Below are 26,596 nucleotides of genomic sequence, written 5' to 3' on the forward strand. Positions count from 1 at the left end.
GCTTGCCATGCTTTCCAGCATTATGTCTGCTAAGTTATGCACTAGCTCTGCTCCATAACAACAAGCCTTAAAGCTCTGGGTTTGTCTACCTGGAAACTGCCTCGAGTTTACCAGGAATAGGACTTAAATGCCTTCACGTGATAGGCTTGCTTAGCCAGCATGACATTGTGCTAAGAGCACATCTGCAACACTTCTGACCCCTCTGCAAAACTCAGTGCCAAATCTGGAGTCCAAGAGGAACCAGGATCAGGTCAGAGATTGTCTGTCTTTCTCTCAGGACCCCTGTTAAAGAGCCTGGGAAGATCAGAAAGCTCAGCAGCTATTAAGACACGGACACAACTCCCTGCAAGTGTTTGGGTACGGTCTGGGAACTGCAGTTAGCCTGGGAATGTGGAGGTACGGTTTTGTAAATAAGTACTCAAAATCCTCTTTAGCAAAACTCTACTGTAAACTTTCTAATTGAATCCAAGTGCCTTCTGCCTTAAGCAGAAAGGAGCTTCCTGAGTCCATCTAGTAGGCAAGCAGTACAACTGACCCCAAGAACCTCCTCCAAGTTCTAACAGTTTAATGTTTGTTGTATTTCTGCTAGTTATTTCTTAAGTGCTCTAGATTCTGTTATTCCTTTGTATAGTGTTTTCAGAGCCATGCAAAGAACCAATTATTATTAATAGTGTGTGGGTGGCAAGAGTCCTGAATATCAAAATTAATAAACAATATTAATTTTGAAAAAAAACTATCTGGCATCATTAATACTCTCCACTGCACCCTTACATTAACTTCTCCATCTCTACTACAATAAAGTCCAGATGCCAAAATTAAACTCAGGTTCCAGCAAGCCAGTAAGACTAGCTGCCAATTTTTCATCCAGTTCTTCACTAGGTGTAACCTACATTGATTATCAAAGTGAGAGAAGTAATTAACCAGGTGGTTCCTTGACTCAAGAGTTACAGAAGATAAACACAGCTATTAAGATCCAAGTAATTCCTATCTCGAGACCTTAAATTACATCTAAGAAGAACAGGTCTCCCTCTTACACACACAGACAGGTGGTTTTAGAACACTCTAATATAAAAGACAAGGCTCTCTAACTTCTGGCAGCTATTTCACAGGACATGGTTACCTAATAAAAAAAAAGTCCAAACAATCAATCAGCACTCCAGCTGTCCTTCAGTCTTTTCACCCATTTCCTTTCCATCAGTTAACACTCCTGAATTACTGCTATTCTTTCTCTTCAAGTATCACAAAGCATTGATATGCTGAATAAAAGAAATCAAAGTTTTGTGTATTCTACAACATGAAGATGAGCTTACTTACTCAAATTCTGTGGCATAATATTTGAGGAAGCCTATTAGCAGATCTCCAAGACTTGATCCATTCATTGAGATGTAAGGAGGAATGGTACGTGGAGTTCGATGAACAAGATGCAACTGCATAGCAGGATCAAAAGATTCCTGTCAAAATAAAATCAGAGAGTATATATACATACACACACACAGAGCCTTTATCTAGGTGCATACGTTTTTCACAATAAAAAGGCTGCCTATAATTTGCTTATTAGAAGTTTGAGGTCAACTTACAAGTAAAGGACCCTATTTTTCTTGTGCTCTGTTGCACAGTAATTACTGCCTCTGAAGTCTGCTAAAATCATCTTTCACATGAGTGCCTTCTGTGTGCCAAAGAATTTTAATATGGGAGAATCTTTGAACTGGAATTCTGTTGACATGATAGAAAACTCAAATAACCAAGTGCCAGATCCTGCACATGGGTCACAACAACCTCATGGTAAGCTACAGACTTGCAGATGCAGCCTGGAGAGTGACCTGCAAGTATTGGTTGATAGTTGACTGAATGTTAGTTAGCAGTGAGCCTAGGGGCCCAAGAAAGCAAACAGCACCCTGGCTTGTACACAGCTGTCAGGAGGAAAAATGGAAGTGATCATCCCTTTGTACTCAGCACTGGTGAGGCCACACCTTGAGTATCGTGTTCAGTTCTGGGCCCTCACTATAGGAAGCATATTGAGGTGCTGGACCATATTCAGAGAAGGACAATGAGGCCTGTGAAGAGTCTGGAGCACATGACCTACAAAGAGCATCTGAGGGAGCTGGGGGTGTTCAATCTGGAGAAGAGGAGGTGGGGGGGAGACCCCATTGCCCTCTACAACTACCTGAAGGGAGCTTAGAGCAAGGAAGGGACCAGCCTCTCCTCCTGGTCATGACAGGTCTAGAGGAAATGGTTTCAAGCTGTGCCAGGAGATGTTTAGGCTAGATATTGGGAAGTCTTTCTTCACAGAGCTATTAAATACTGGGACAGGGCAGTGATGGAGTCACCATCACTGGGGGTGTTCAAGCATTGTGTGGACCTGGCACTCAGGGACTGGTTTAGTGTCAACCCTTCAATGCTGGATTGAATACTGGACTGGATGATCTTAGAGGTCCCTTCAAAAAAGCTCTATTCTGTGATATGAGCAGAAGCTGAATAAGGTAGCTTGCAATGAGGTGGCTGCACCTGAACTGAGATATACTGCATATAAAGACATAAAAGGACAACAGCTGTTCCTACCTTACACAGTATATACAGTTTTAACCCTGACAGGTCCTAGAATGAAAGAAATCTCTACAGTATTAGAGAGTAACAGCTCATGAGGAAATGGAGTGAGGGAAAGAGATGAAAACAAGGGCTGCAGACCTCCAAGCAATACAAAAATGCAATAAAATTACTACCACAGATGTCTACTAAGACTAGTAACTGCTTGGAAGCAGAAGACATTTTTGAAAAGGAGAATAAGACTTTTGGGTTTTTAAATGCTTTGAATGTTCAAATTCCTAAGAACTTCTTAACTTTAAAAAGAATCTGCTGGCACAGCAAGGCTGGCATCCTGGTCAGCTAAGAAGTTAAAGACTTTGGGATGTTATTTTTCAGAATAATAAATAAGCTGATTTCTTTAGCACTACTACAAGCTCAGAGAGGTTGCTGTTTTTCTTACCAGTCTTGGTAAGCATAGTCCAGTTAAATGCAATTTTCAGGGATATTTAGTCTGTTTCTTCACTGGCTTTACAACTGATCAGAAGTCAAGTAAGAAGCATGGATAACACTGAAAGACTACTCATCTTAGGTGTTGAAAATGTACCACATTTCCAAGAGTCACATTCATGGCAGAACGTACAAAATTCCTAACCTGTAGTTTTCTAAACCTTCACTTACTAATTTGAATCTAAACTGTTCAAATATGTAGCCTAAAATTATGTTTAACAGTTCTTTAAAAAAAATCAAGTTCAATTTCACGAAACTTGTACCTCCAAGTATTACCATGTATATTAACTACACTTACCTAACAAAAGCCAAGTAAATAAAAGTTATTCTTACTCAGAAAGGTATTTGCCTCAAAAAATAACTGTATATTGTCCTGTACAAGTGCCTTAGTAAAAATCTAAGTTGCAGTCTATAATAGGTCATAATTAAAAGAAACCTCCACTTGGCTTCAGTGGCTACAACACAGCATAAATAGTGAAAATTACTCTTAAAAGACAACCAAGCATTACAAAATAGAAAACATGATGGAAAACACTTTTCTAGTAAAAAAGTTGCTTGCTGGGGTTGGATTTTTGTGTGTGTGTTAGTGTTTTTATTACACTAAATTGACTAACACTACCCAAGACTTTGAGATCTCAAAGTCTTTCCTTCTTTCCCACTAGATCTCTAATCTTTACTTCTCAAGGAAACACTAGCATTCAGCAAAATGCTTCATAATGCTTATACATACTATCATTCAACCTTCCACACTGGAAATAAGCTCAAGTGTATATAAAAAAATATTTACATTTTACTTTCTCGATGTATAATGAGTTTAAGTCTGACTGTACAAGATTATGCTTTTAAAAAAGTTTAGAGTGGTTTAGATCAGTATCCTTCCATTTTTGACAGGTATATGCACACACACTCAAAATACTCTTTGCCAGTCTTAAAAATGAACATTTAACTCATATTTATATTCTTAAAAGAATAAAAATTGCGATCCAGTGATTCTTGTTTTGTTGGTTCAAGCACTGAGTTCCACACATGAAGGAGCTACAAAAAACACCATCCATCTTTTGCAAGACAGGAACGTTTGTGAAGCTGAGTCAGCAGAAGCCAAAACATGCTCATTTTAGAGTCTGTGAAGTTCACACTCCTGAGTACTAAATAAGACCCATCTCCACCCATACTTAAACTGCTGATCCAGGCTACTCTGGGTCACTGGAAAACTCTTCAGAGTTTCACTTGCAGCAATCATAGAATCATAGTGCTGTTTTATTTAGAAAAGACCTAGTGTTCACCTCTGGAAAACACACAGGTGAACCAAGCAGAAGCTGCAATGTCCTGAGAGATCAAAGGTGTTTTCTTATTGGATGGAAGCTCAGTTTGAGGTCTCAAAAGTCTCCTTAGTAAACATTTATTATTCACTGTCTGCACCCAGAAATACCAGGCAACTCAACAGCCATAAGAAGGTATGGAATTCTGAAACATGCACAGCTGGCATGGAGAAAGCCCAACTTCATGTATTAAGAAGAAAGAATCAGAAAGTTACAGATGACACAGAAACACTTTCTGGACAGCATAAAGAGAATTAGGTTGCACATGAAATCTTCTCAGGTAACATTTTCTACCAAAATATGTAACTCTTTTCACACTTATGTTTAGTAAATCAGTGACCAGACTCTGTTTAACTTAACCCATTAGATGTTTTAAAGAATTAATGTATTTTAGATAACCAGATTCATACGTGCATATGATGTAGTAAATTCATAAGAAGCACTTACTGGGTAATTTTTTTGAAGGGATGGAAGGATGGGTTCAGGTAGAGCTATAAAAAAGAAATTAAAGTTGCTGTGATTCAAGTTATTCACAGGAAGCAATATCATATCAACTACATCAAAGGGTTGGATTAAAATTCCACCTTAAAAAATGTCCATAAAGAACTGAAGTTTTGTGCATTTCGTGAAACAAAAAATACTCAGCAAATCTTCCCATTACTAGATCTTGTATATAGTAGTATAAGGAGTTAATTCAGATAAGGGAAGCTGTTAACTAAGACACTACTGTTTGCACAAGACAAATTCTAGATGAGCTTTTAAACATTAAGTTTCTCATAGCTGTGAGTAACATTAATTTTTATCTGGTTCCCTAAAGGAAAAATCAAAACTTGACTCATTAGATGCAGGAAAAAATACAACATAGAATCATCCAGTCCAACCTAGCACCCAGTCCTAGCCAATCAAATAGACCATGGCACTAAGTGCCTCATCCAGGCTTGTCTTCAACACCTGGCGATTCCACCACCTCCCTGGGCAGTCCATTCTAATGGCAAATCACTCTCTCTGTGAAGAATTTCCTCCTAACATCCAGCCTATACCTCCCCCAGCACAGCTTCAGACTGTGTCCCCTTGTTCTATTGCTGGTTGCCTGGCAGAAGAGACCGACCCCCACCTGGCTACAACCTCCCTTCAGGTAGTTGTAGACAGCAATGAGGTCAACCCTGAGCCTCCTCTTCTCCAGGCTAAACAACCCCAGCTCCCTCAGCCTCTCCTCAGAGGGTTTGTGTTCCAGGCCCCTCACCAGCTTCGTTGCCCTTCTCTGGACAAATTCCAGTACCTCAACATCTCTCTTGAATTGAGGAGCCCAGAACTGGACACAGTACTCAAGGTGTGGCTTGACCAGTGCTGAGTACAGGGGAAGAATAACCTCCCTTGTCCTACTGGCCACACTGTTCCTGACAGAGGCCAGGATGCCGTTGGCTCTCTTGGCCACCTGGGCACACTGCTGCCTCATCTTCAGCCTACTGCCTATCAGTACTCCCAAGTCCCTTTCTGCCTGGCTGCTCTCCAGACACTCTATCCTCAGCCTGTAGCACTGCTTGAGGTTGTTGTGGCCAAAGTGCAGAACCTTGCACTTGACCTTGTTAAATCTCATCCCGTTGGCCTCTGCCCACCCATCCAGCCTGTCCAGGTCCCTCTGCAGGGCTCTCCTACCTTCCAGCAGATCAACACCTGCTCCTAGCTTGGTGTCATCTGCAAACTTACTGATGCTGGACTCAATCCCCTTGTCCAGATCATCAATAAAGATGTTGAACAGGACTGGGCCCAGCACTGATCCTTGGGGAACACCACTAGTGACTGGCTGCCAACTGGATGTGGCACCATTCGCCACCACTCTCTGGGCCCGGCCCTCCAGACAGTTCTTGACCCATATCAGAATGAATCTCTCCAAGCCACAAGCTGCCAGCTTTGCCAGGAGCTTGTTGTGGCAGACAGTGTCAAAAATTTTGCTGAAGTCCAGGTGGGCTGCATCCACAGCCTTCCCAACATTCACCAGGCAGGTAACTTGATCATAAAAGGAGATCAGTTTGGTCAGGCAAGACCTGCCCTTCCTAAACCTGTGATGACTGGACAACAGAAAACATGGTCACACAGTGTATGCTGCCCCTTTGAATTTTGTTGGAAGTTCCCAAATTAAAAAACAAAGAAAACAAGCAAAATCACCACAACAAAAGCCTCCCAAAAACCAAAACTCACTGATTTTTTTATATCTTGGGCTTTCTTTTGTTTAAAGACATTTTTTATTAACTGGTGCTTGGGTTTATTTTATAGTTAGTGACCTGCACGCAAAATGATTTATTTTTTTCACCTTTAAGCCAGTAACTCTTGCCTTCAGAGAAGAGTTCCACTTGTCCAAGAAAAATGCTGCACTAAGGCAACAGTAAAACCCACTTTATTTTCTGATTTTTTTTCCTGTGTGCGAGATGATTCCTGCTGGTGTATAAATTTAGTGAGGAGGAAAACTACACAAATATGAAAAGAGACAGTTTCAACACATTAAAAAATAAATTAAAAAATACTTACTCTGTAAATAGTGTAAAACCATCAGTACAAGACTATAGCTGTTTAAAGTACCACGACTGGCATCATTTATCTCATGAAAACTTGCCCACTTCTTAATAATAACTACTAGTGGACGAACTCGGTTCTCAACTGCAAGTAAAATAAACATATCTCAAAAAAAACAAATCTAATTAGACTTACCAACATGATACTTTTGCAAACGTTTTATAGAATTTACTCGGTTATTCTACAACTGAAAAAAAACTCGAATTTGAAACAATCTTTTGAGTAGTAAGATCTAGAGATGCACTACAAAGGGTATGCCAAGTAACTTACAGATAAGAGCTGATGCATCAGCTGATGTAGCAGTGTCACATTCTACTTTTAAGTTCTCTCCAGTTTATTTTACCACTTCTCCCATATAACTTGCTGCCAGCACAGATCATATATAATTATTTTTTAATTAATTTTTTTTTAATTAAACATGTAAACTTTTACATAAACTTTGAGGGCAGGGAAAAGAATTTTCCTGGTTGGAAGACCCAGAGCTCATTAAGTTATTCTCAGGATCCATGAAAGCAGTAACCCCTGTATACAAACACTACTTTAAAATTTGCTGTGTCCTCAATACTTTGCATGCAGATGAGGTGTTAGATACAGTAACTCATGAAATCAAGACATATGCTTTTCATGAGGCAAGACATAAATACAGCCATATTCCAGGTATGATATTCTGAATTTCTGGAGCATACAGATAGCAACCAAACTAAGGTTGTAATTTAATGTAGGTAGGTAGCTATCCATTGCCTCCTAGGGAATTGCAGCATACTTAATTTATTACTTGCAGGCATGTAGAAGCTGATCATCAGCTCAGTCAAGTCTCCCACTACATCTCTACTACATCATGATGTTCTGGAGTATCTTTTCTAACCCTTTCTAACTCTATCTGTAGAGTCTTTGCATTGTGCCCATTAGGGCAGGAATATATTAACCCAGGGCAAAAGACATCCTACAGCAACACCAGCTGGGGTGTTCCCTCTTATTCTGAAGATTCTAGCAAGCATGTGATTTTTCTCACAATTTGTTCAAAGCACTTCAGCACACATGCCTCTCTAAGTGGTACTCTTCTTACCAGAATGAATGTCCTAGATATGGAAGACCTCTAAGAAACAACAAAATTGCTTATCACTAGTCACCTCATTCCTGACATTATTCACCAGTCATTGAACCAAAAAAAAAAACGACTACATCACATGAACATGTATTAACTGGAACAGGATTATTCCATGAGAGAAAAATTCAAGTAAGCTCTAATTCCAAAAGTGACTCTCATGTGTTACAGCAGGAAAAAAAAAAAAAACTCTCTTTAATTGACCTTATCTAAGATTTGTCTGCTATTGCCTTTAACTTGCATATAACAAAGTTAGATAAGCTCTGCTTAATCTACCTATGTTTTCTGTGGACATTCTGCTTCACTCTGCTGTATCTTTGATGTTTTCTACAGCACCTATGTACTAGGTCAAATTCCAAAAGGGCCAATTTCAAGTAAGACAGAAGAGCATTCACAGAAATATTTAAGGAGGTGCTTCTTTATTACCATCACTAAGTTAACTAATTTTGTTTGCCTGAGTGTCTAACTTGTTCTAGAAGAACAAAGAGACCCATGCATCTTCCTCCAGAGGTAATCAGACCTTTTTTCTCCCATGCAGGGTGAAGCCTCACAAATTGAAGTGAGCAGGCTAACACTTTTCATGGTATCCACGCTGGCCAATACAACTTTATGCAAAGAGACTGTCTGGTACAAGTTTACATTTAATTTGCCTTACCTCACATGAGTTTTCCTGTTCAAGGACAAAACAGACTATGCTTCATACAGTTTACTTATTGATGAAAAGTCTAGCACAATGAGGAGATAATCTTTCCAACTTCAAGTCTTCCTTAGCCACTAATTTATTCCTTGACCTCAAGAAAATACTTATCCGTAATCAGTAGACATAAAATTAATTTTGCTGTCCTTGTAAGAGTGGGGTACTAGGACCACTTCCACTGCATTTTTCTCATCTAGACTCCTGTCTGCTCTACAGTGATTTTCTGGGAGAAATAAGGGAAAGCTATAGCAGATGCTAGGATCACTTAGATCAACATTAGTCTTGAAGTGATCCCTCACCCGTAGCCATGAACAACAAAGATTATTTCCCTAGCTTTTTTAAGCTTGGAAGGACATCTTTGTCCATGCATACACCTTCCTGGATGTCTGCAGAAATCAGTTAACCAGCTGTTTCAGGACAAGTTGTTTACAATCCTAGTAATATAAATATGGATCACGTAAACTACTGCTGATAACTTCCTACATTAAACAGAAAGGAACCCCTGTATGAAAAAGATGAAGGTGGTGGTAAAAGAACTACAAATGGCCTAGAGAATTAGCCTGAGGTCCACTCCTTAGGCATTTAACTGCCAAATGACATGGTGGTGACAAGTGCAAAAATGTTATTCAAACATTAAGTGCTGCTTTTACTACTTGCCCTTCAAAGGTCTCCTTCACAATCTCTCCCTAAAATGCAGCTTTCTGAGGAGACAAGTCAGTTCTGGTTTGCGTTTGGTATAAAAACTGAAGCACTACGGTGGATTTTCCAAGGGACTCTGTGTAACAGCATGCAGTCACAGCTACCTATCAGCCATGCATTCCATCAGTGGCTGTAGGGAAATAAAACTGGAGATTATACCACCAAGAGTGTTATCTGCACAATAATGAAGAGGCCTCATAGTAGATTTGTGGATCTTAATATGAAGAGCCTTTGTTATCTTTTGAATATTAAAATATACAATTATAAACACACCCATTTGATATATCAGTTTTCTTCATATATTATAGCAAGCAACAAGAACTTATGTCAGAGGTATCTAATTCAGCTAATTAGGTAATTATATGTATCATAACCTAATACACACAATTGAATGTGAATGGTCTATTATACAAACCCCAACATTTGAAAAATAAAAAGTTTTAGAAATAAAACACATGAAAAACTTACTACATGAATAGGTTCTCAGAAGGAATGTATTTCTTATTCCTACAACATTGTTTACATTCAAGTCAAACTCCATACAGCTGTTGGGAAGGAGGAAAGAAAAAGAATCAAGCACATGCAATTAAATTCCAGAATATTTAGTACCTACTTAAAGACAGAGGTGGAAAAAATTATGATAATGTTCCAGAAACTTTCTTCAAACAGTTCTGATGCTGTGATTTCTACTCTAGTTTTGTTTATGACACTTTAATTGATTGACTTGAATTCCACTGTTATAAAAAGGCAACTGTATTTCAAAAAAGAGAATACATATAGATCCAACACCTTAGGATAAAAATAAAAAATATTTGATACTGAGGTAACAAATCTTTCTCCCAACCAGCCTTGCATTACCTGATTTACTACAAACAACTTGTTTGATCCCAAGAAGGATTTTCTAAGGGATTAGTTTAGGAAACCATGCCAAAGAACTAAGAAGGAGCATTGAAAGAGATCAAAAGGTAAGAATTGCTTCTGCGATTATGGTCAGAAATAACCTGTAGTGCTTTGAAATGAAAATAGTTTATCGGTTTAGGTAACTGCATGTTTCAGCAATTGTGTATTTTGTGATAAAACAGTTTCAGTAACTGTTTCATGCTGTTAACAGCAAATAACAACAAGGCAAACAAGCACTACCTGTTTCATTTTTATCACACTCCACCCCAAGGCTTGAGTTTCATTGAATTTATAGGGTTTAAACACTCGACAACTACATTAAACTCATAGTCAATAAGCAACACTAACAACCAGAAAGAGTCTCTTACTGACAGAGAAATAACTATCTACAATGTACAGCTGTTTCCATTTTAGATAATTAAGTCTCATTCATATGGCATTTGTCTACCTGAATATTCCTTTGGATTTTCTTAAATTAATGTTAAGGGAAGCATAGATCTGGGACTTAATACAATGGATAATAACACATGAATTTGAGCTTTTCACTATCATTTACATTTAACAATCTTTGCATCAAAAGTATTAATTTTAAACCTGAGTTATTATTGAGCATGACTTTTCAGAGGTTTAAAAAGCATCAAGAAAACTCACTTTCCCAGGAAGTTTGTTACAAACTTAATGCCTTGGATACAGAATATCTAATTCTTTCTACAGAATATCAATTTTTCAAGACCTCTGTGGAAAGAAGTGAATGGGTGTACATATATATGTGTGTGAGCTTACATAAGACAGAGGCCAACAAGAGATGTGAATGAAGGAGGTACTTATTTAAGACAGAAAAAATATGGGTGGATGTGACAAGTTAAATAAGAAAAAGATAACTACAAGAAGGAAAAAAACTAAAAACCTACAAACAAACAAAAAATCCCAACACAATCCCAACCCAAAATCATGCCATTTCCCATCACTCCCCTTTTCCAGAAAACCACAAGAAACCAGATGGTCAACAGTACTGTTTTCCTCTGAAAAAAAGGTAATGGGCAGCTTCTAGTCTAAGAAGATTATACTTTGACTTAGTACCAAAAAGAACCACTATGATTACTCTAACCTTTACTACTTTATTTTTTAACCAGTGACCTCAGTACAGACCATAAGCACTTACAAAAAAAAGGTTCAACCTTCTGTCATAATCACTTCTACACTTAAGGTTTCTTTGTAAAGTTTATTTGTCAATTTTCAAATAGAAAAAAAAAACCTTCATGATTTATTCAGCATTTATACTAGAAACTTAGCATTTCCTGTATCTATGACCACCATTATTGTATGTAGATAAATCACATAACCTCAAGTTTAAGCTTGACAAGTTTAATACTTTCAGAAGCATGACAACAACAACCTTCTGTATTTTAGAGCAGAAAGGTTTTTTTATAAAATTATTCAGACTTTTTAAAGGTTAATAAGTATACAGAAGTAAATATGGGATTAGCTGTAAATGAAAAGACTATAAAATTGAAACCCTAAAAAGTTATGCCAGATGAAAATAAAGCTTAAATGGATGATACTTATTTATTCAGACTTTAAACATGACAGATTCAGCTTTACTACAACAGGGTTCCTGTCCTGATAAAGGTACACTGTGATAAAAGCATTTTGTGTCAGGGTTTTAAAAATGAAGGCCACAGAAGTGAGATTCTTTGCTATTAAAAGACAATGTCACAAAATTTTAGAAGCATATAGGCCAGAATAAGATAGTCAGATACAAGGGGGTTATTCAAATTCCTGTTAAGGTATATCATAGAATCAACCAGGTTGGAAGAGATCTCCAAGACTATCCAGTTCAACCTAGCACCCAGCCCTAGCCAATCAACTAGACCATGGCACTAAGTGCCTCATCCATCATGTTCTTAAACATCTCCAGGGATGGTGACTCCACCACCTCCCTGGGCAGCCCATTCCAATGGCAAATCACTCTTTCTTTGTAACTGCATGAAGGTAACACACAAGATTTGAACATTACTCAGATGCTCAGCCAATTTTAGTGCTTTGTGCAACTTTCCCCTCTGTAATTTTGACACCCACAGTAAGAAATGCATTGCCCTCTGATTCTAGTGCATCCTTTGAGCTTTTTTTTTTGTGTGAACAGAACATGTAGTAACAATTGTTAAGACCTAAAATACCTCTGTAGAAGACTGCAAAATAAACTCTCCTAAGACCAACAATTTTTATTAATGATGAAAACAATGTCATGATAAGAAACTTAAGCTTGACTTACCATTGTTTGTATAGTGTGAATACTGTGAATTAGTCGTCAAGCAGCTCAACAGCTATATTTGCACAGCAAGTAAAATTACCTTTCACAACTATTTTCTTCCCACCAATGTTTCTCCTCTTGTCAGCTGGAGTACAATATGTACAAATAATCCATAGAAATGTGTGATGCACTGATACTAATTCACATCACAAAAAATGAACCTTTCAACAAGATGCATTTCAGGACAGCAATGAAGACTACCACTGCATCCTAGCTGTACAGATCTGCAGTACAACCATAATACACCACAAAACCAAGCCATGACTTCAGCGGAACTACTCATATGGACACCACACAAAATATTTTCCTGTGTCAGAGTCCAAGAATGGATGTTCAACAGAATACTTGCCTGACTTTATCCCTGAACTTCACTATTGGCACTTTTGCTCGAATCAGCTGAGGTCGCTCAATGTAGCTTGCTGAAAGGGAGAAAAATATGCAACTAAATTTCATGTTAAATGCTGATCTTAAAAAACAAGGCTCTGAAGGTGAGTCGTATTGATGGTTAGCAAACAGTAGCTTCTTAACTTAAAAAATATTCTCAGAACAGTTGTGCTACATTAAGTAACCTTCAGCAACAGCAGCACAAATGTGATCTAAGAAAGCACATGGAATTCTGAACACTCATTTTTTCCTGTGGGAAGAATACTTAAGAAATTTGAACATAAAGTTCTACAACGCCCTCAGTGGGCAGTATGTGTAATAGAAACTCTGAATAGTTACAATTAAGGTTCAAAAAGAAGGGAGCAAGAACATAACCATGCAGGATGACCAGAAACTTTAGCCTTCCACTACACTGTAGCAACAGTCACATCATCAACTGCATAATTTTTAATTGTCTACTTTGCTTATAGTTAGAAGTATCTATTTTACTAATAAAAATTAGCATAACTGTCTTCATCATGTACCAATTATGCACATCTAAGAAAGTAATAAAAAAGACACAGAAAGGTGGAGCCTATAGATCACATGATATGAATTTGGTCAAAAGCCACCATTTTAGTAATTTCTTCTGTTGAAAAAATCTAGGACTACTCCACCTTGCTTCTATAAGTTAAACTAAAGTAACATAAGGACATTTGACAAAACTAGAAGTAGACTAAGAATAGCCTGAAATAAAAGTGCATAACTTTTAAGGAGGAAAAAAAAAGTTTAAGAGAATGTATTTCTATCAGTTTGGATTGCAACTATGGTTAAACTGTAATCGCCATTGAATTTGGATGACAACTTCAGGTTTGACTTTTTTTCCCAAGACTTCATGAAAATTTCATGTTTACACACGTTTAGAGAGATTAGAACTGAGGCAAACCTTTATCTGGATTTGAATCCGTTGTACTATTCTAAGAAAAACATGTATCTGCACTTTAAAAAAGGGGTAATCTTACTAATCTATGAATTTTGAGGAAAGAATCTTACTGAACTTCAATCCACATTCACTGAACATACAATCTAGTACAGAGAGCTTCTCATGTTTACAGTGGTGCCTGCAGACACATTCAAGCATCCCTCCTCAAGCTTTCCACAACATTTTTAAAGTGAAGCTATAAAGCTCTCTGCCTCCTTTCCTTTCATCATCATATTTAAAACAATGAAGCCAAGTACATTAGCACACAGCAGCCCATGGCAGATATATGCAAGCCACAAGAATTCAGCTTTCCTTATCATGACCTTTCTTATGTGCCCTTCTCAAGTTAACGCGTTCTGGGGCAAACACATCCTTGTCTGTAAATGCCACTCAACAACTGATGGATGTGTGCACCAAATTAGTTGGCTAAAAAAAAAACAAACCACCAAACATAATGCAAATCTGTTTTTCAGGGTGAAACAAAGCAAGGATGATGCTAGAATGCTACAGCTTGCTGCTGGTACTCTCTTTCTTGTGTCACATTGATGACAGTATTAACAGAATCTATTGTACATTAGATTGTCATATATATGAGGGAAGAAGCAGGCACAAGCACACCAGGTGGAATGCTGAAATACTTTCAGGTTGACTAAGTGCCTCAGTAAACTGGTCATACCCTCAAGGCCTACATAAACACACACAAAGCATTCCCCACTACTGCTCCACAGTTTTGGGCATTTCTACAAAGAAGTTGTAAATGCCTTTGGAGCTGTAGTGAAGAATATATCCACCTCAGAAAAGACTTTTATTAATAACTTCTTCATGTAAAATTTCAAATTAAACACTAAGTATTTTCTTCAACAGAATAAAAGATTAAGCAATTGTCCAAAATATTTATCCCTCACAAGGTATATACTAAAAAGATCTTTGGCATTCTGTACATGTAGCCTGCTTTCACTGATTAGGTTGTACTACTGAAAAGAGAAACTGGATGACACTGAAGCCTGAATTCAGAGCCATCAAAGACTTAGAAGAGTACAAACCAGCACAGGATAAAATATTCATTGATGTCTGAAATTCACTCACCCACCTGTAGAGTCCTCCAGGGCCACTCATTTGAATTTTAGTTCCTTTGCCTGTTCTAGCTGTGGCACATTCTCCACTAGACAACTATAAAGTGGATTCCACTCTGATATTCTAGTCTCAACACTACTGCACCTCTTTGTATAACTAAGAGAAAATGAGCTCTTTGTTATTTATTCAGATACCATACACAATCCATCCAGTACTGCAAAGCTGTTTTTCAAATGAATCCTGGCTAGACAAATTTGAAGAGAGCAATCAGTTTGGACATTTACTGTCAGTGGTCTGGATTATACTCTCTTCATTATGTTGTATAGTTGTCACCCCAAAAATCATTCATATTTCTAGAATGTATCAGCTTTAACATACAGTTCAGGGAATACTAGACAACACTGTAAAAAAGAGGTATGCCCAGGCATCTAATCAAATAAGCTGAAAAGTTATATGTACTCCGATAGTCTTTGAAACATAAGATACATGACTGCTATTCTTCATCTTCTCTAAAAGAGACACAACAGGTACCATTGTGGTGGTTTGGGAATTTTCTGCCCTCAACTGAAATTTACCAGACCAGCTCAGATAGCTTGGAAGCAAGATAACGCTGTATGTTACAGTAAAGCTAAATTTACAAGCACATACACAAATATATTTACATTTATATACAGTTGAGAAATAATACAGAAATCCAATCTTCCCCCTCAGTTAAGAGAGAAAAGCCCAGAAGGGGCCAATGCCACTCTCTTTCTCTGCCCAGATAGAAAATAACCAGCAAGGCTTATGCATTATCTAGTCAGCCAAGGTTAGCAGAAGAGATTAGAGAGAGAAAAGAGTCAGTGCCCAAGAGCAACAGAAGAATGAATTAGTTACACCTTGGATTTTTATACCTCTTAGCAAACCAATAAACAATATAGACTTAATCATTATTATTCTTTTATAACCAATGATCTAATTTCTATTAGAATATTCCAATCAGCTTTAAACCACCACAACCATCAAGACTAACATGTCCCACAAAGCTAGTGAATAAACATCAGCAGCTTATTCCTACTTTACTCTGACTAAACTATTCAAAACCAGAACACATCTTTGTTGCAGTAAATATGCCAGATGCAGAATGACAACACAGAAAAGACTTAATCTGACAGGCTCAGATTCCTTGCCCACATATGCTGCCTTTTGCAAGCCTGAAACTGAAGTAAACTGAAATTTAGATAAATTTTGAATCCACTTTCCAAACCTCCTAGAATGAAACACTAACAATCACAACACTAATATATAAAATTATATGAGAGATGGCATTTTAAAGCTCTGAAGATGATTCACCTTAAAGACAGACAGATGATAAAATCTTAGAGGACTTTTCCATCTAAAACAATTCTGAGTCCAACCATCAACCTAAAACCATCATGACCATTAAACCATGTCCTGAAGTGCCACGTCCCCAGATTTCTTGAACACCTCCAGGTACAGTGATTTCATCACCTCCCTGGACAATCTGTTCCAATGCCTGACCACTCTCAGAATGCTTCCTAATTTTCCTAATTTACAAAGTAATCATGGAATTAAGGTAAAATAAGAAGATTATCACATTTGTCTTATAGCCTTTATTTTGGCATGTACAGGAAGATCATGGAGTACAAAAATAAAGAGGAAGATGTTTCAGAACTACTGAACACAGGTGAGCTCCAGTTTGTGAATTAACTCAATTTCAGTGCAAAGACCAACATAGCAAAGCCTTTCCAGGTGAACATTTTAAAACAACTTCTATCAGCTCTATCCACAGAACATCCATACACAGATACAAAGACTGATGGCTAGGCATAGAAATTCATGCCCATCATGATCACAGGAAGTTAAGGGGCTGGAAGAGACCTCGAAAGATCATCTAGTCCAATCTTCCTGTCAGAGCAGGACTGCCTATACCAGACCACACAGAAATGATCCAGACAGGTCTTGACTATCTACAGAGAGGGAGGCTCCATAACAACCCTGGGCAGCCTATTCCAGTGTATCAGTGATGTCAAGATCATGACTAGATTAGCTAAGATTTTGTCCAAAGCTCTGTCACAGAGCTCAACCGCTTGAACAAAGAAGGTGACAGATTTAGATGCTCCCTTTCTGATCCGTGGAAACACAACACTGTGCTTCTCAGAAAGCACTGGAGAAACCTGCATCCCAGGCAAAGCCAGACTAAGTTCTTGACTTCTTATGCAAAAAACAATATGCAATAGTAAGAAGCCTATGCTACGAGGGATCTGACAAGTCTCTAAGTCACCTACTGAAGTTTGAGTATGCACACTCACCAACGAAGAAATTTTGAAGTCCGCATTTAAATTTATGCTGTGTTCTTTATACCACTGCACAATTGTTCAGAATACCAATATGAGGAACGGCATTGAAGAACACATCACAATTCTGAGAAGTAGCAGAACACGGTCACTGATATCAATAAATGACAGGGTCTTTTATAATTCAAAAGATGGTACAAAGCTCCTTGAAGTAGGAGACATTTATTGTTGGTGAAGAACTGCCCATATGAATTCTTCATCTGAAGGGCATCTTAACAGCAACTGACATGAACTATGAATTGAGCTATTTCTCCTATATGTAGTTCATTTTGTTACTGGTACGAGAGTCCCTCACCCAAAAAAAAACAAAAAACAATTCTACACAGTCTACTATGAGTGACATCTTCTTTTACAAATTCTTTAAATCACTGTTCCCACAAAAGCACTGCAATCTAAAAGAATAGTAAGAGCTCACTAACAGAGGTTTCCCAAACAGAAATATTCCACGTGTCCCCCAACCCCTGCCCTGGGAACGGTGTTTCACAATGCAAAAATCTTTTTAGACACCGTCCACTCTTCAAGTCTGCTGGTTTGGAAGGCAATTGTTACATCTTTCTAGCAACTATCTATCATTCGTAAGTACAACATTACTAAAACACGTTTTCTTCAAAGAACACGATGATTAGAAGCTAGACATGATCCAGTCACATAAATCAGTTACAACTATTCATCAACATTTCTCCCAGAACTACCACCAGTCTTACCACCTCAAAGTAGCTGGGAACTTACAAAGTCTAGTCGCGAAGTGCTTGTGGATTAAGCTGAGTATGTACCTCGCTTCAGTCCTCTGATTAACCTGAAATATATTAAAATGAAAGGAAAGAAGTTGATATCTCTCATTATGTTCCAAGTAAGCATATTTTACTTTAATTCTCAGAATAAGACACGAAGAAGCACACTGTATTCTGCAGCCTACATGCACATCTACTGCAGCCAAAGTCAGGCAGAACAATTCATATTCATTATACAAGGTAACCCTCAACCATTAAAGATCACAGAACTTAATGAAAACCTAGCCCCTTGCACAAAATGTCCTTTCTTTCCTTTTAAATGATATTTTAATTCCTTCAAAATTACCACTTTCACGTTAAAGCTTTTCTGTCAATCTAAATTCTACTCAAAACCACTTCTGTTCACTGAACACAGTTATTTTGCATATCAAATTCCTTCTTACGCTTGCTCACTAAAGAGGCTATGAATCTAAATAATGAAATATAAAAATGGTATGGATTTAAAGCTGTTCCTGCACCTAAAGTGAGTTAGAGTTCTCAAAACAATTTTCTTCATGATTCCAAGCAATTTACTTTCATTTTGTTGTGTTTTTTTTTAACCTACAAAGTGAAGGTAATGCTTATTTTTTAGATTCTTTGGTAAGTTAAAGTGTTTATAGGGTTACATTCATATTTGCAACGTGATTTCACCCAAAGATCATACCTATTATGAGGACAAAAATATGTTATTAAATCAAAATTATTTGACCATTTGTGGGTTTTTTTGACCATTTTTAAAAACAGACTACTATGCACATTTTTAATTACTCACTGGTTCTTCTTTAAGCACCAGGCACAAGTCACCATCACTGCTATGAGTGCCAAAACCATTCAGTGTGGACCCTACCAAAAAGAGTCTGCTCCCTGTAACAGAAGAATGACATATTACTGTTTAAGAGGAAGAAAGAAGCACAGGCCTGAAGAACATTCAGACTGATAAGTAATCATACTGAAAACATACGTGGAAAAATTTTCTTAATCTCTCTCTGGAGTTCAGCTCTGCAGAGTTCTTTTCTGTTCAGATCACAGGTCTGCTGCTGACATACTTGAAACCACTCCAGAATCTGCTGACTTAACTTGACACAAACATTTACAAAAAGTAAAGATAGAGAAGTGAACATTCTTGTGAGAGGTGCAAATGCATGAAACAGACTGCGTAAAAAAACCCCAAATCTAGCACCATTTCACATGATTTGCTGCATTGTCTAGATTTTACCCCTGAATTCATACTGCTAAGTTTTAAAATTCAGATTTGTTCAATCTGTTATAAAATGTCTAACCACAAAAAATAATTTTTGCCTGATTAGTATCAACAGAATCTCAGGGAATAAGCAGTGAAAGACAAGAAATATCTCCTGCTAACTATAATATGAACAGTTTGCCTACTGGTAACAGGGAGAAAAATCAATTATCAAAACTGACTTAAGTTAGTTTTCCCCTTTTATCCCACACAAACAATTAAACAACTAGTCAGACCTTTGGTGGAAGGAGATCTTTGATACCAGTGTTATACACTATAATCAATGGGCATAAATGATAACAATATTAAAACTAATTAACCGTAAGGCTTTTTTTTTAAAAAAAATTAAAGACAGAGGACATCTTTTCAGGTCCAATACTGTACTTATTCAGAACAGGCTTCACTCAGTACTTGAGTGTTAGGGGTTTTCTTACTAGGATACTTCCCGTCCACAACCATGTGACAAACAGATCTTAGCTCAAATTTCTACCTCGTGGAGCTGACATGTACGTTTCCTGACATTACTACAGAAATCAACACAAGGAAACAAGAATTCTACACCCACAGAAATGTTCCAAACTCAAATATACACAAAGAGGGTATACAGGATTATAGTGTGAGCTGTATTTATCTTCCTTCTAATAACAGCTCAGTGACAGAGAGATGACATTGTCAAGAACCTTGCAGAAATTAGCGTGGTTTCCTACAGCTCCTTTGGACCCTGCCTACTAAAGTGGCAGATGTAAAGAACGAGCATAGAGAGATATTACCTTATCTTTGGCCACAGGGAGGGTGGTTTCTCTGGGGTCTGGGAGCAAAATATCTTGTAATGGAGGAGCACAGAACAGTGGTGATTTAACTGGTTCTGGGAAGGAGTATCTATGTTTTTCTTGTAAAGGCACTGCTTGGTTAACTACAGTTGTTTCAGAATAATGTGAATGCAAACGCTGCCGTTTAACATTTTGTGGAATACTTTCATCACTTAGTCTCCTGGAAAAAAAAAGTTTATTTAAAACAGAGAGAGAGACACAGCAATCCCTCTAGTTTGCAAGATGCAACCAATAATTACAAAACAGTTGCTAGAAGGTACAAATGCTTAATTATGTAACTACTTCACTAAAAACAAGTATTTTACAGAACAAATGCGTGCCCATCCTACACACCAGGTGAGAAAAACCTGGAAAAGTGCAGCTATCCCTGAAGTAAATTGATGGGAACACTTTACAAGAGTGTCTGTATTAACTAATTGAAACATAAGTAGCAAGCTTCGTTACGCAGGACAGCTCAGAAAGCTGCCAGACTAGTTTGGTGACAACATACTATTTTTTTTGTTTGTTTTGGTTGGCTTTGGGTGGGGTCTTTTTGAAAGACACATATAAACTGTGTATAACTACTTATCTTTTAAAGCAACATGACATGCAGTGTGAAGTTTTGTGAATTCTGAATATCCAGCAATGAACAAAATAAACTCACCAGCGAGGAGAGAAAAACAGACATCACAATAGTAATTTAAAACATAGCATTTGTCTGTGTCTTGGGTTTACAGACAGTAAATTCTGTTTACCGTTTGTATAGCCTCCTATTTATTTGACAAATCAAACTAATGTTTAGGTTATAAACCTAATGCCTCATTTTCACATCTCCCCATTACGTCATTTGTGTCAGGAATTAAAATATTTGAGATACAGTGATCTTACAGACAGCCTCCTGACAACTGAACTCGTTAAGAAAACACTGTATTGAAAGCTGCCTACTAGCTGAATACTGTGATCCACTTAAAGAGAGGATATTCACGTATTGTTTATGCATCAAGTGTTGCAAAAATTTAAGCAGTAAGGGCATACTCACACTTTATAATTAAAAAAACATGAAATCAAATGGTCATACATATCAATGAATTAATCATTAATAATATTAAACTGCAGTCACTTCTTGTAGTCAGAAAAGCTGGCATTAAAGTAGCTTGGAGGCCTGGATACATACTATTATTAATTAAAAAAAAAAAAAAATTAAGTGATCTCAAGCCACCAATTCACTTTTCAAGTCTGAAAGTAGTTCTCATAACATTACCTACCCACAGTCTTAAAAAGAACTCGTGACACTGAATGAAAACAACACTGCTTCAGACTGTTTTGTGTTCAAAGATCTTGCATGAACTGATCTCCTAACATAGCACAGATTTTCATAAAGCAGACTGATCAAGAGGAAAACATGTATGTAGCATGCAACCAAGACTTTTTTAGTTCATGTGATACCTATATACTCAGCTACAACAATTCCATGTATTAATGGGACTTATTTTTTCATTTCTTTAATCTGGAAAAGAAATAGCAATTGTTTTGAACAGATTCCTGCTATGAGCTGATTCACAAAATTATTACAAACACATACTGGTTATTTCTAAATTAAAAAGGATTTTTTTTTCTAGAATACTAAAAGAAAATAAATTCGCATTAATCTGAAATTCCTTTCTGTCACAACTAAAGTAACAAAGAAAGTTATATAAATTCAAGTTTAATTTCCCAAAAAGAAGGAAAACTGTTTCCATAAAATATATTTTTTTAAAAAATAGAACTTATTTGTGTTTGAATTTAGCACTTTGTATTAGAAAACTAAATCATCCTATAATTAAGAAAAGAAGAAGAAAAATCTAGTGTGTGTCATCAGAAAAACATTAGAATCCCCACAAAATACCGAGGGTGCAGTCTTACTCTTAACCTGACTAACTGACAAGATGACAACACTCAACATACTGACAGAAACCCTCCAACAGTCAAGCACACAGACTACAATCTCTTACAGTATTAAAACACACACACACAAAAATTTAAAAAATCACAGCCTTGTGATTTTTCAAGGCTACAGCCTTGAAAGAGGAAAAACTACAAATATTAAAACACCAATGAACTCCAAGATTCTCAAAATCAGGCAGAAGAACATTTTAAAAAGCTATGACATAGCCTGTTTCATCACAGAAAATTTACTCAGTATTGCAGTTTCTAACAAAATGCAAGTTGCAAAAGAATTTGGTATTAGCCAAGCTTCACCACAGGTACATTACAATCAGAATTAATCACACACAAAGAACTTACTTTCTTCCTCGGGATGAAGTGGGGGCATCAGATGTACACACTCGACTGCCACTCCCGTAAGTCATTGGCTGTGGTGTAACAGGTGGCACAGTTGCAAGGTTCCCACTCAAAAGAGACCTGGAAAGACTACAATTCCTAATTGTTACTCCTACAAAACCTAGTATGTTTTTTATATATTAGCAATTTTAAATGACTATTTAACTCAGCATGTAATGTAACCTCTTTTACTTAGAAGCTTCATTTTCTTTCAAAATGAAGATATATTCCAATGTATGCATTTCATTTTAAAAAAAGAAGACAGCTTTTCTTCATACATCTAAGAGGTGACCAAACAAATTAACTCAAAGAACCGTTAAAATTAAGAGCCTAAAGAACACTCTGACATCCTTCAATCTGGCTCGAAGAATAAATGTTTCTTCCTCTTCCCATTTTCTCCCTGTTTCCCCAGCAAACAAATAAATTTAAGATTTTTAAAGCTGAACTAACTCATGTCAGTGCAGTAACATTTCATGTTATTACATGCACAGTGCAGGAGTGTATCAAAATCTGTAAGTCACCAACATAAATGGAACAGCAGTTTCATATATGCCACCTTCTTGTCTTTTTTCTAAATTTAATGAGTTTAATGTTAACAACAGTGGAAACATCCACCACAAACAGAAACACCCCTCTCAGAAGACCATTTACTCTTTTTCAGCCTAATCCCCACTATCAAATATCACTGTACTTACACTGCATTCTGAAAACTAAGCTGAGCATTAATAATTTGCTGGTGAGAGAGAAGAGCAGATGGCATATTTAGAGGAATCTTATTGAAGAAATTCTTCTGTTGATGATGGTTTGGTGAGAAGGGTGAATGACCCAAGGTGGAGGAATTTGGGAACATGCTCCTTTCTATATGAAGTAAGCATGTATCCTTTTACCTGTATTAAAGAAAAAAATAGAACTCAAAATTAGGCGGTAAGAAATACTGGTTATCTTCTAAACTCTTGGTTTGAAAATATAAGTTACCTAAACTGCATTTCCAGAAATTGGTTAAAAGAATATTGATTCTGGGCTCATTTAACTCCTTTCAGGACAAGACACTAAACAAAAATAATAAATACACTCAAGTTTCATAATTATTAAGTTATTTATATTTAAAAATATTGTTTAAATTTTCTTACCTCCATTTGGAAGGTTATTATCAGAAAAATTACACGACACAAAATACAAGAGTTTTCATCTCAAGGAGAAGTAGCATATTACAGTGAAACATTCAGGTCGGAAAAGACCCTCAGGATCACCAAGTTCAAACAATAACCTTACTCTACAAGGTTCACCCTAAACCATATCCCCAAGCACCACATCCGAATGACTTTGGGTTGGCGACTCCCCTTTCCTGGGCAGTCTATGTTCCACAATGAGCTTCACAATACAGAAGAATAAACACTTTGCTACATAACAAGAATATGAAAATGCAGCTAATCATGAAATCAAAGTAAATTTATTTTTCAGGACAGGACACACAAATAAGCAGCCAAATTATAACAGCAACTGGAAAGTTATCTACTCATGCTTTAATATCTTATGTACAGTTTTACATTTGTGCCTACTGTACAGATTTTCTGATGGAAAATTCTAGTTCCCTATCTTTTCAACTTAAAATTGAATCTGGCACAACTGACTACCCTTTGATCTTGTATCACTACATGTATCACACATTAGCAGGAAGCTTGGATGAAAAGCAAAATCTTGGCCTCTACAATGGGTTAAATAGTGTATTGCCCCTATTTTTAAATAGTGTATTGCATCTATTTTGCAAAAGAGGGTTTTTTTTCAAACAACTTTTAACTTGGACATTTAAAAGTTGTAAGAGCAATGGCAGTACTTCCCTAGTAATTACACAAAAGCTTTTTTAGCAATCCAATTCTTCAGTAATACAAATAAGAAAAAGTGCTGACAGGGGTATGCCTCAGCATGGAAATCCTATCACCCAGAGTAGGCTAAGTTAGGAATAAAATTGAAGTAACACTTTTAGGTTCTCTCAACAATCAAACTAAACATACACAGATATATATAATTGTAGTAACACACATTACTGGGCATTCTATCATACACTAAAGTAAATCAGTTATTGCTAACTTTACTGTAGTAAAATCACAACGTTATCACAGCCCTGAAGTCCTCTTTAACCTACCACTATGGACCATTGTCATGTTTTAACCTCAGACAGCGCTGACAAACACTACCAGCATAATTATCATGGAATATAGGTAAATCAATCCTAAGGAGCTTATTTCCTCAGGTTTGCCCTCATTCCTTACTTTCTGTGATAACCCACATTAGTGAAAACCTGGTACTACTACTACCTGTTCTATATATATTTTTTTTTAAACAAAAGCCATCAAGATGAATGTTTTCATAGTTTCTTATTTAGCTGCTTGCTTGTTTGGGTAGTTGGGGTTTTATTTGAGGGGGAAAGAGAACTACTGTGCGCTAAAAGTTATTTTAGGGATGCTTATTTTCAGCTCTGCCCAAGAAACAAAACTGAACTACACAGCAGTGAAATCACCTCACACATGTAATCTGAATGACTATTACATGCCATCTAAACTTTTAAATTTCTAGTATAGACAGGCGGTGCAGTAACTGTTAAGAGATTTCACCCATCATTAAGCAGCCCAGGCAGTATCAGCATCAAGCACAGCATACATAAGCGGCTTATGGATGTAATTAATCTGTAACAGAATTGTGCATCTGCATTCGAGACTGAATTGCAAGACTGCAATTGTTCTACTCTTTCAAGTTGTAAACACCACAAAGAGAAGTTGTAACAAAGATGCCACCTCCTCAAACCCAAAGCAAAACGGTGCAGTAACACTGCTGTCTCACAGTACGGCATTTATCATGACTTTTGGCAAAGATTGTTTTGGCAGAAATTGCCAGGCTCTGCAAAAAGAGTTTCGTTGCCGTTAAAATTCAGGCCCATTTGTCTCAGTGAACAATTTTTCCAAATAAACGTCTGCTTTGGTAAGAAGCATGCAAGTAAATGCCGGAACACCTCCCATATACACAAGGCAAGTGTGTATATCCCTCTAGGTCCCAGCATCAGCGCCTTATGGACCAGCGGCAAGCGGCCGGGAACACCCTCCACGCACCGGGCCTCGACTTCCTCACCGGCGCCTCCCCACACCGCAACAGCAGATCCCCACACCGCGCTGGCAGACTCACGCTGGGCTTCGGCAGGGGCAGGTGGCGCGGGTTCGCAGGAAGCACCGAGCAACCCCTTCAACCACAGGCTCCCGCAGTGCAAGGCCCGTGAAGACAGAACCCCGCTCCGCCAGCTGGGCACTACCCTCTCACCCGGACGCAGAGACGCCGGCCGGAAGTGACGGCTCCGCTGGCCGCGCGCGCGCGCCGCTTCCTCCCCCCCGCGCCTCCTAGCGGGACGGCGGCGCGCAGGGCGGGGAGAGGCAGCGCCTCGGGTGGCAGGCGCCGGCGGTTCTTCGGTCGCGGCAGCCACTTGACCGGCAGGCCGGCCGGTGGCGGAGGTGCGGGCTGCGGAGAGGTGCGGGCGGAGCCATGGGCTGTGGGGCTGGAATACTGTCTGGCGGCCGACGCGCTCCTGCGCAGCTCTGTCAGGCTGTGGAGGTAGGCTGTGACTGTAGTAGCATCACGTCCCAAGAAAGGCGGAAACCAAAAGGCTGGCCTCACGGCCTGCCTTTTCTCTGTCCCCAGCTGTCCTGATTGGCAAGTGGCTTGTCTGACGGAAATCTGATGGCCTGTGGTAATTACAGAATGAAAGGCAGAGGTTACACCTCACGGTGCTACACTCACAAGTAGTTCTGGCTAAAGCCAAAAGATAAGACAGCAAAGGTGTTTTGCTTTCTAAAGTTGCTGGCCAATTGTAATTTAACTACATCTGAACTACTATGGTTCAGAAGTGTCAAAAAGATGAACAAGTTAGGATCTGACATCAGAAATGGTTGGTGTAGTAGGATAAATTGAAAGTCAAGGGGAGGCTAAAATGTGTGCTCTGAAGATTTGAGAGCTTGGAAGATAGCAGCCAAGTCAAAGCTTGATTCTTTTATCTGGAGAGGACAA

General features: G+C 38.0%; 1 protein-coding gene across 3 annotated transcripts in view; it reads right to left on the minus strand.

Moving 5' to 3' along the window:
* The window catches only part of TENT2 (terminal nucleotidyltransferase 2), a 42,443-nt gene extending 16,558 nt beyond the window's left edge, over window positions 1–25,885 (minus strand). The window contains exons 1-12 of one of the 3 annotated variants that reach the window (XM_064176866.1): window positions 25,724–25,885; window positions 23,242–23,433; window positions 22,511–22,627; window positions 20,189–20,408; window positions 19,140–19,254; window positions 18,951–19,042; window positions 18,138–18,204; window positions 12,982–13,051; window positions 9,890–9,966; window positions 6,876–7,004; window positions 4,797–4,840; window positions 1,315–1,451 (exon numbers count right to left, since the gene is read on the minus strand). In XM_064176866.1, the coding sequence (XP_064032936.1) occupies window positions 1,315–1,451; window positions 4,797–4,840; window positions 6,876–7,004; window positions 9,890–9,966; window positions 12,982–13,051; window positions 18,138–18,204; window positions 18,951–19,042; window positions 19,140–19,254; window positions 20,189–20,408; window positions 22,511–22,627; window positions 23,242–23,396 (1,223 nt within the window). In that variant the 5' untranslated portion in view covers window positions 23,397–23,433; window positions 25,724–25,885. Of the gene's footprint in view, window positions 1–1,314; window positions 1,452–4,796; window positions 4,841–6,875; window positions 7,005–9,889; window positions 9,967–12,981; window positions 13,052–18,137; window positions 18,205–18,950; window positions 19,043–19,139; window positions 19,255–20,188; window positions 20,409–22,510; window positions 22,637–23,241; window positions 23,434–25,650 lie in introns of all 3 variants that reach the window. The other 2 variants (XM_064176864.1, XM_064176865.1) reach the window with 2 other exon arrangements.
* Window positions 25,886–26,596: the final 711 nt, after the last annotated feature.

This window comes from Pogoniulus pusillus, chromosome Z (genome assembly GCF_015220805.1).
Source record: "Pogoniulus pusillus isolate bPogPus1 chromosome Z, bPogPus1.pri, whole genome shotgun sequence".
NCBI lineage: Eukaryota > Metazoa > Chordata > Aves > Piciformes > Lybiidae > Pogoniulus > Pogoniulus pusillus.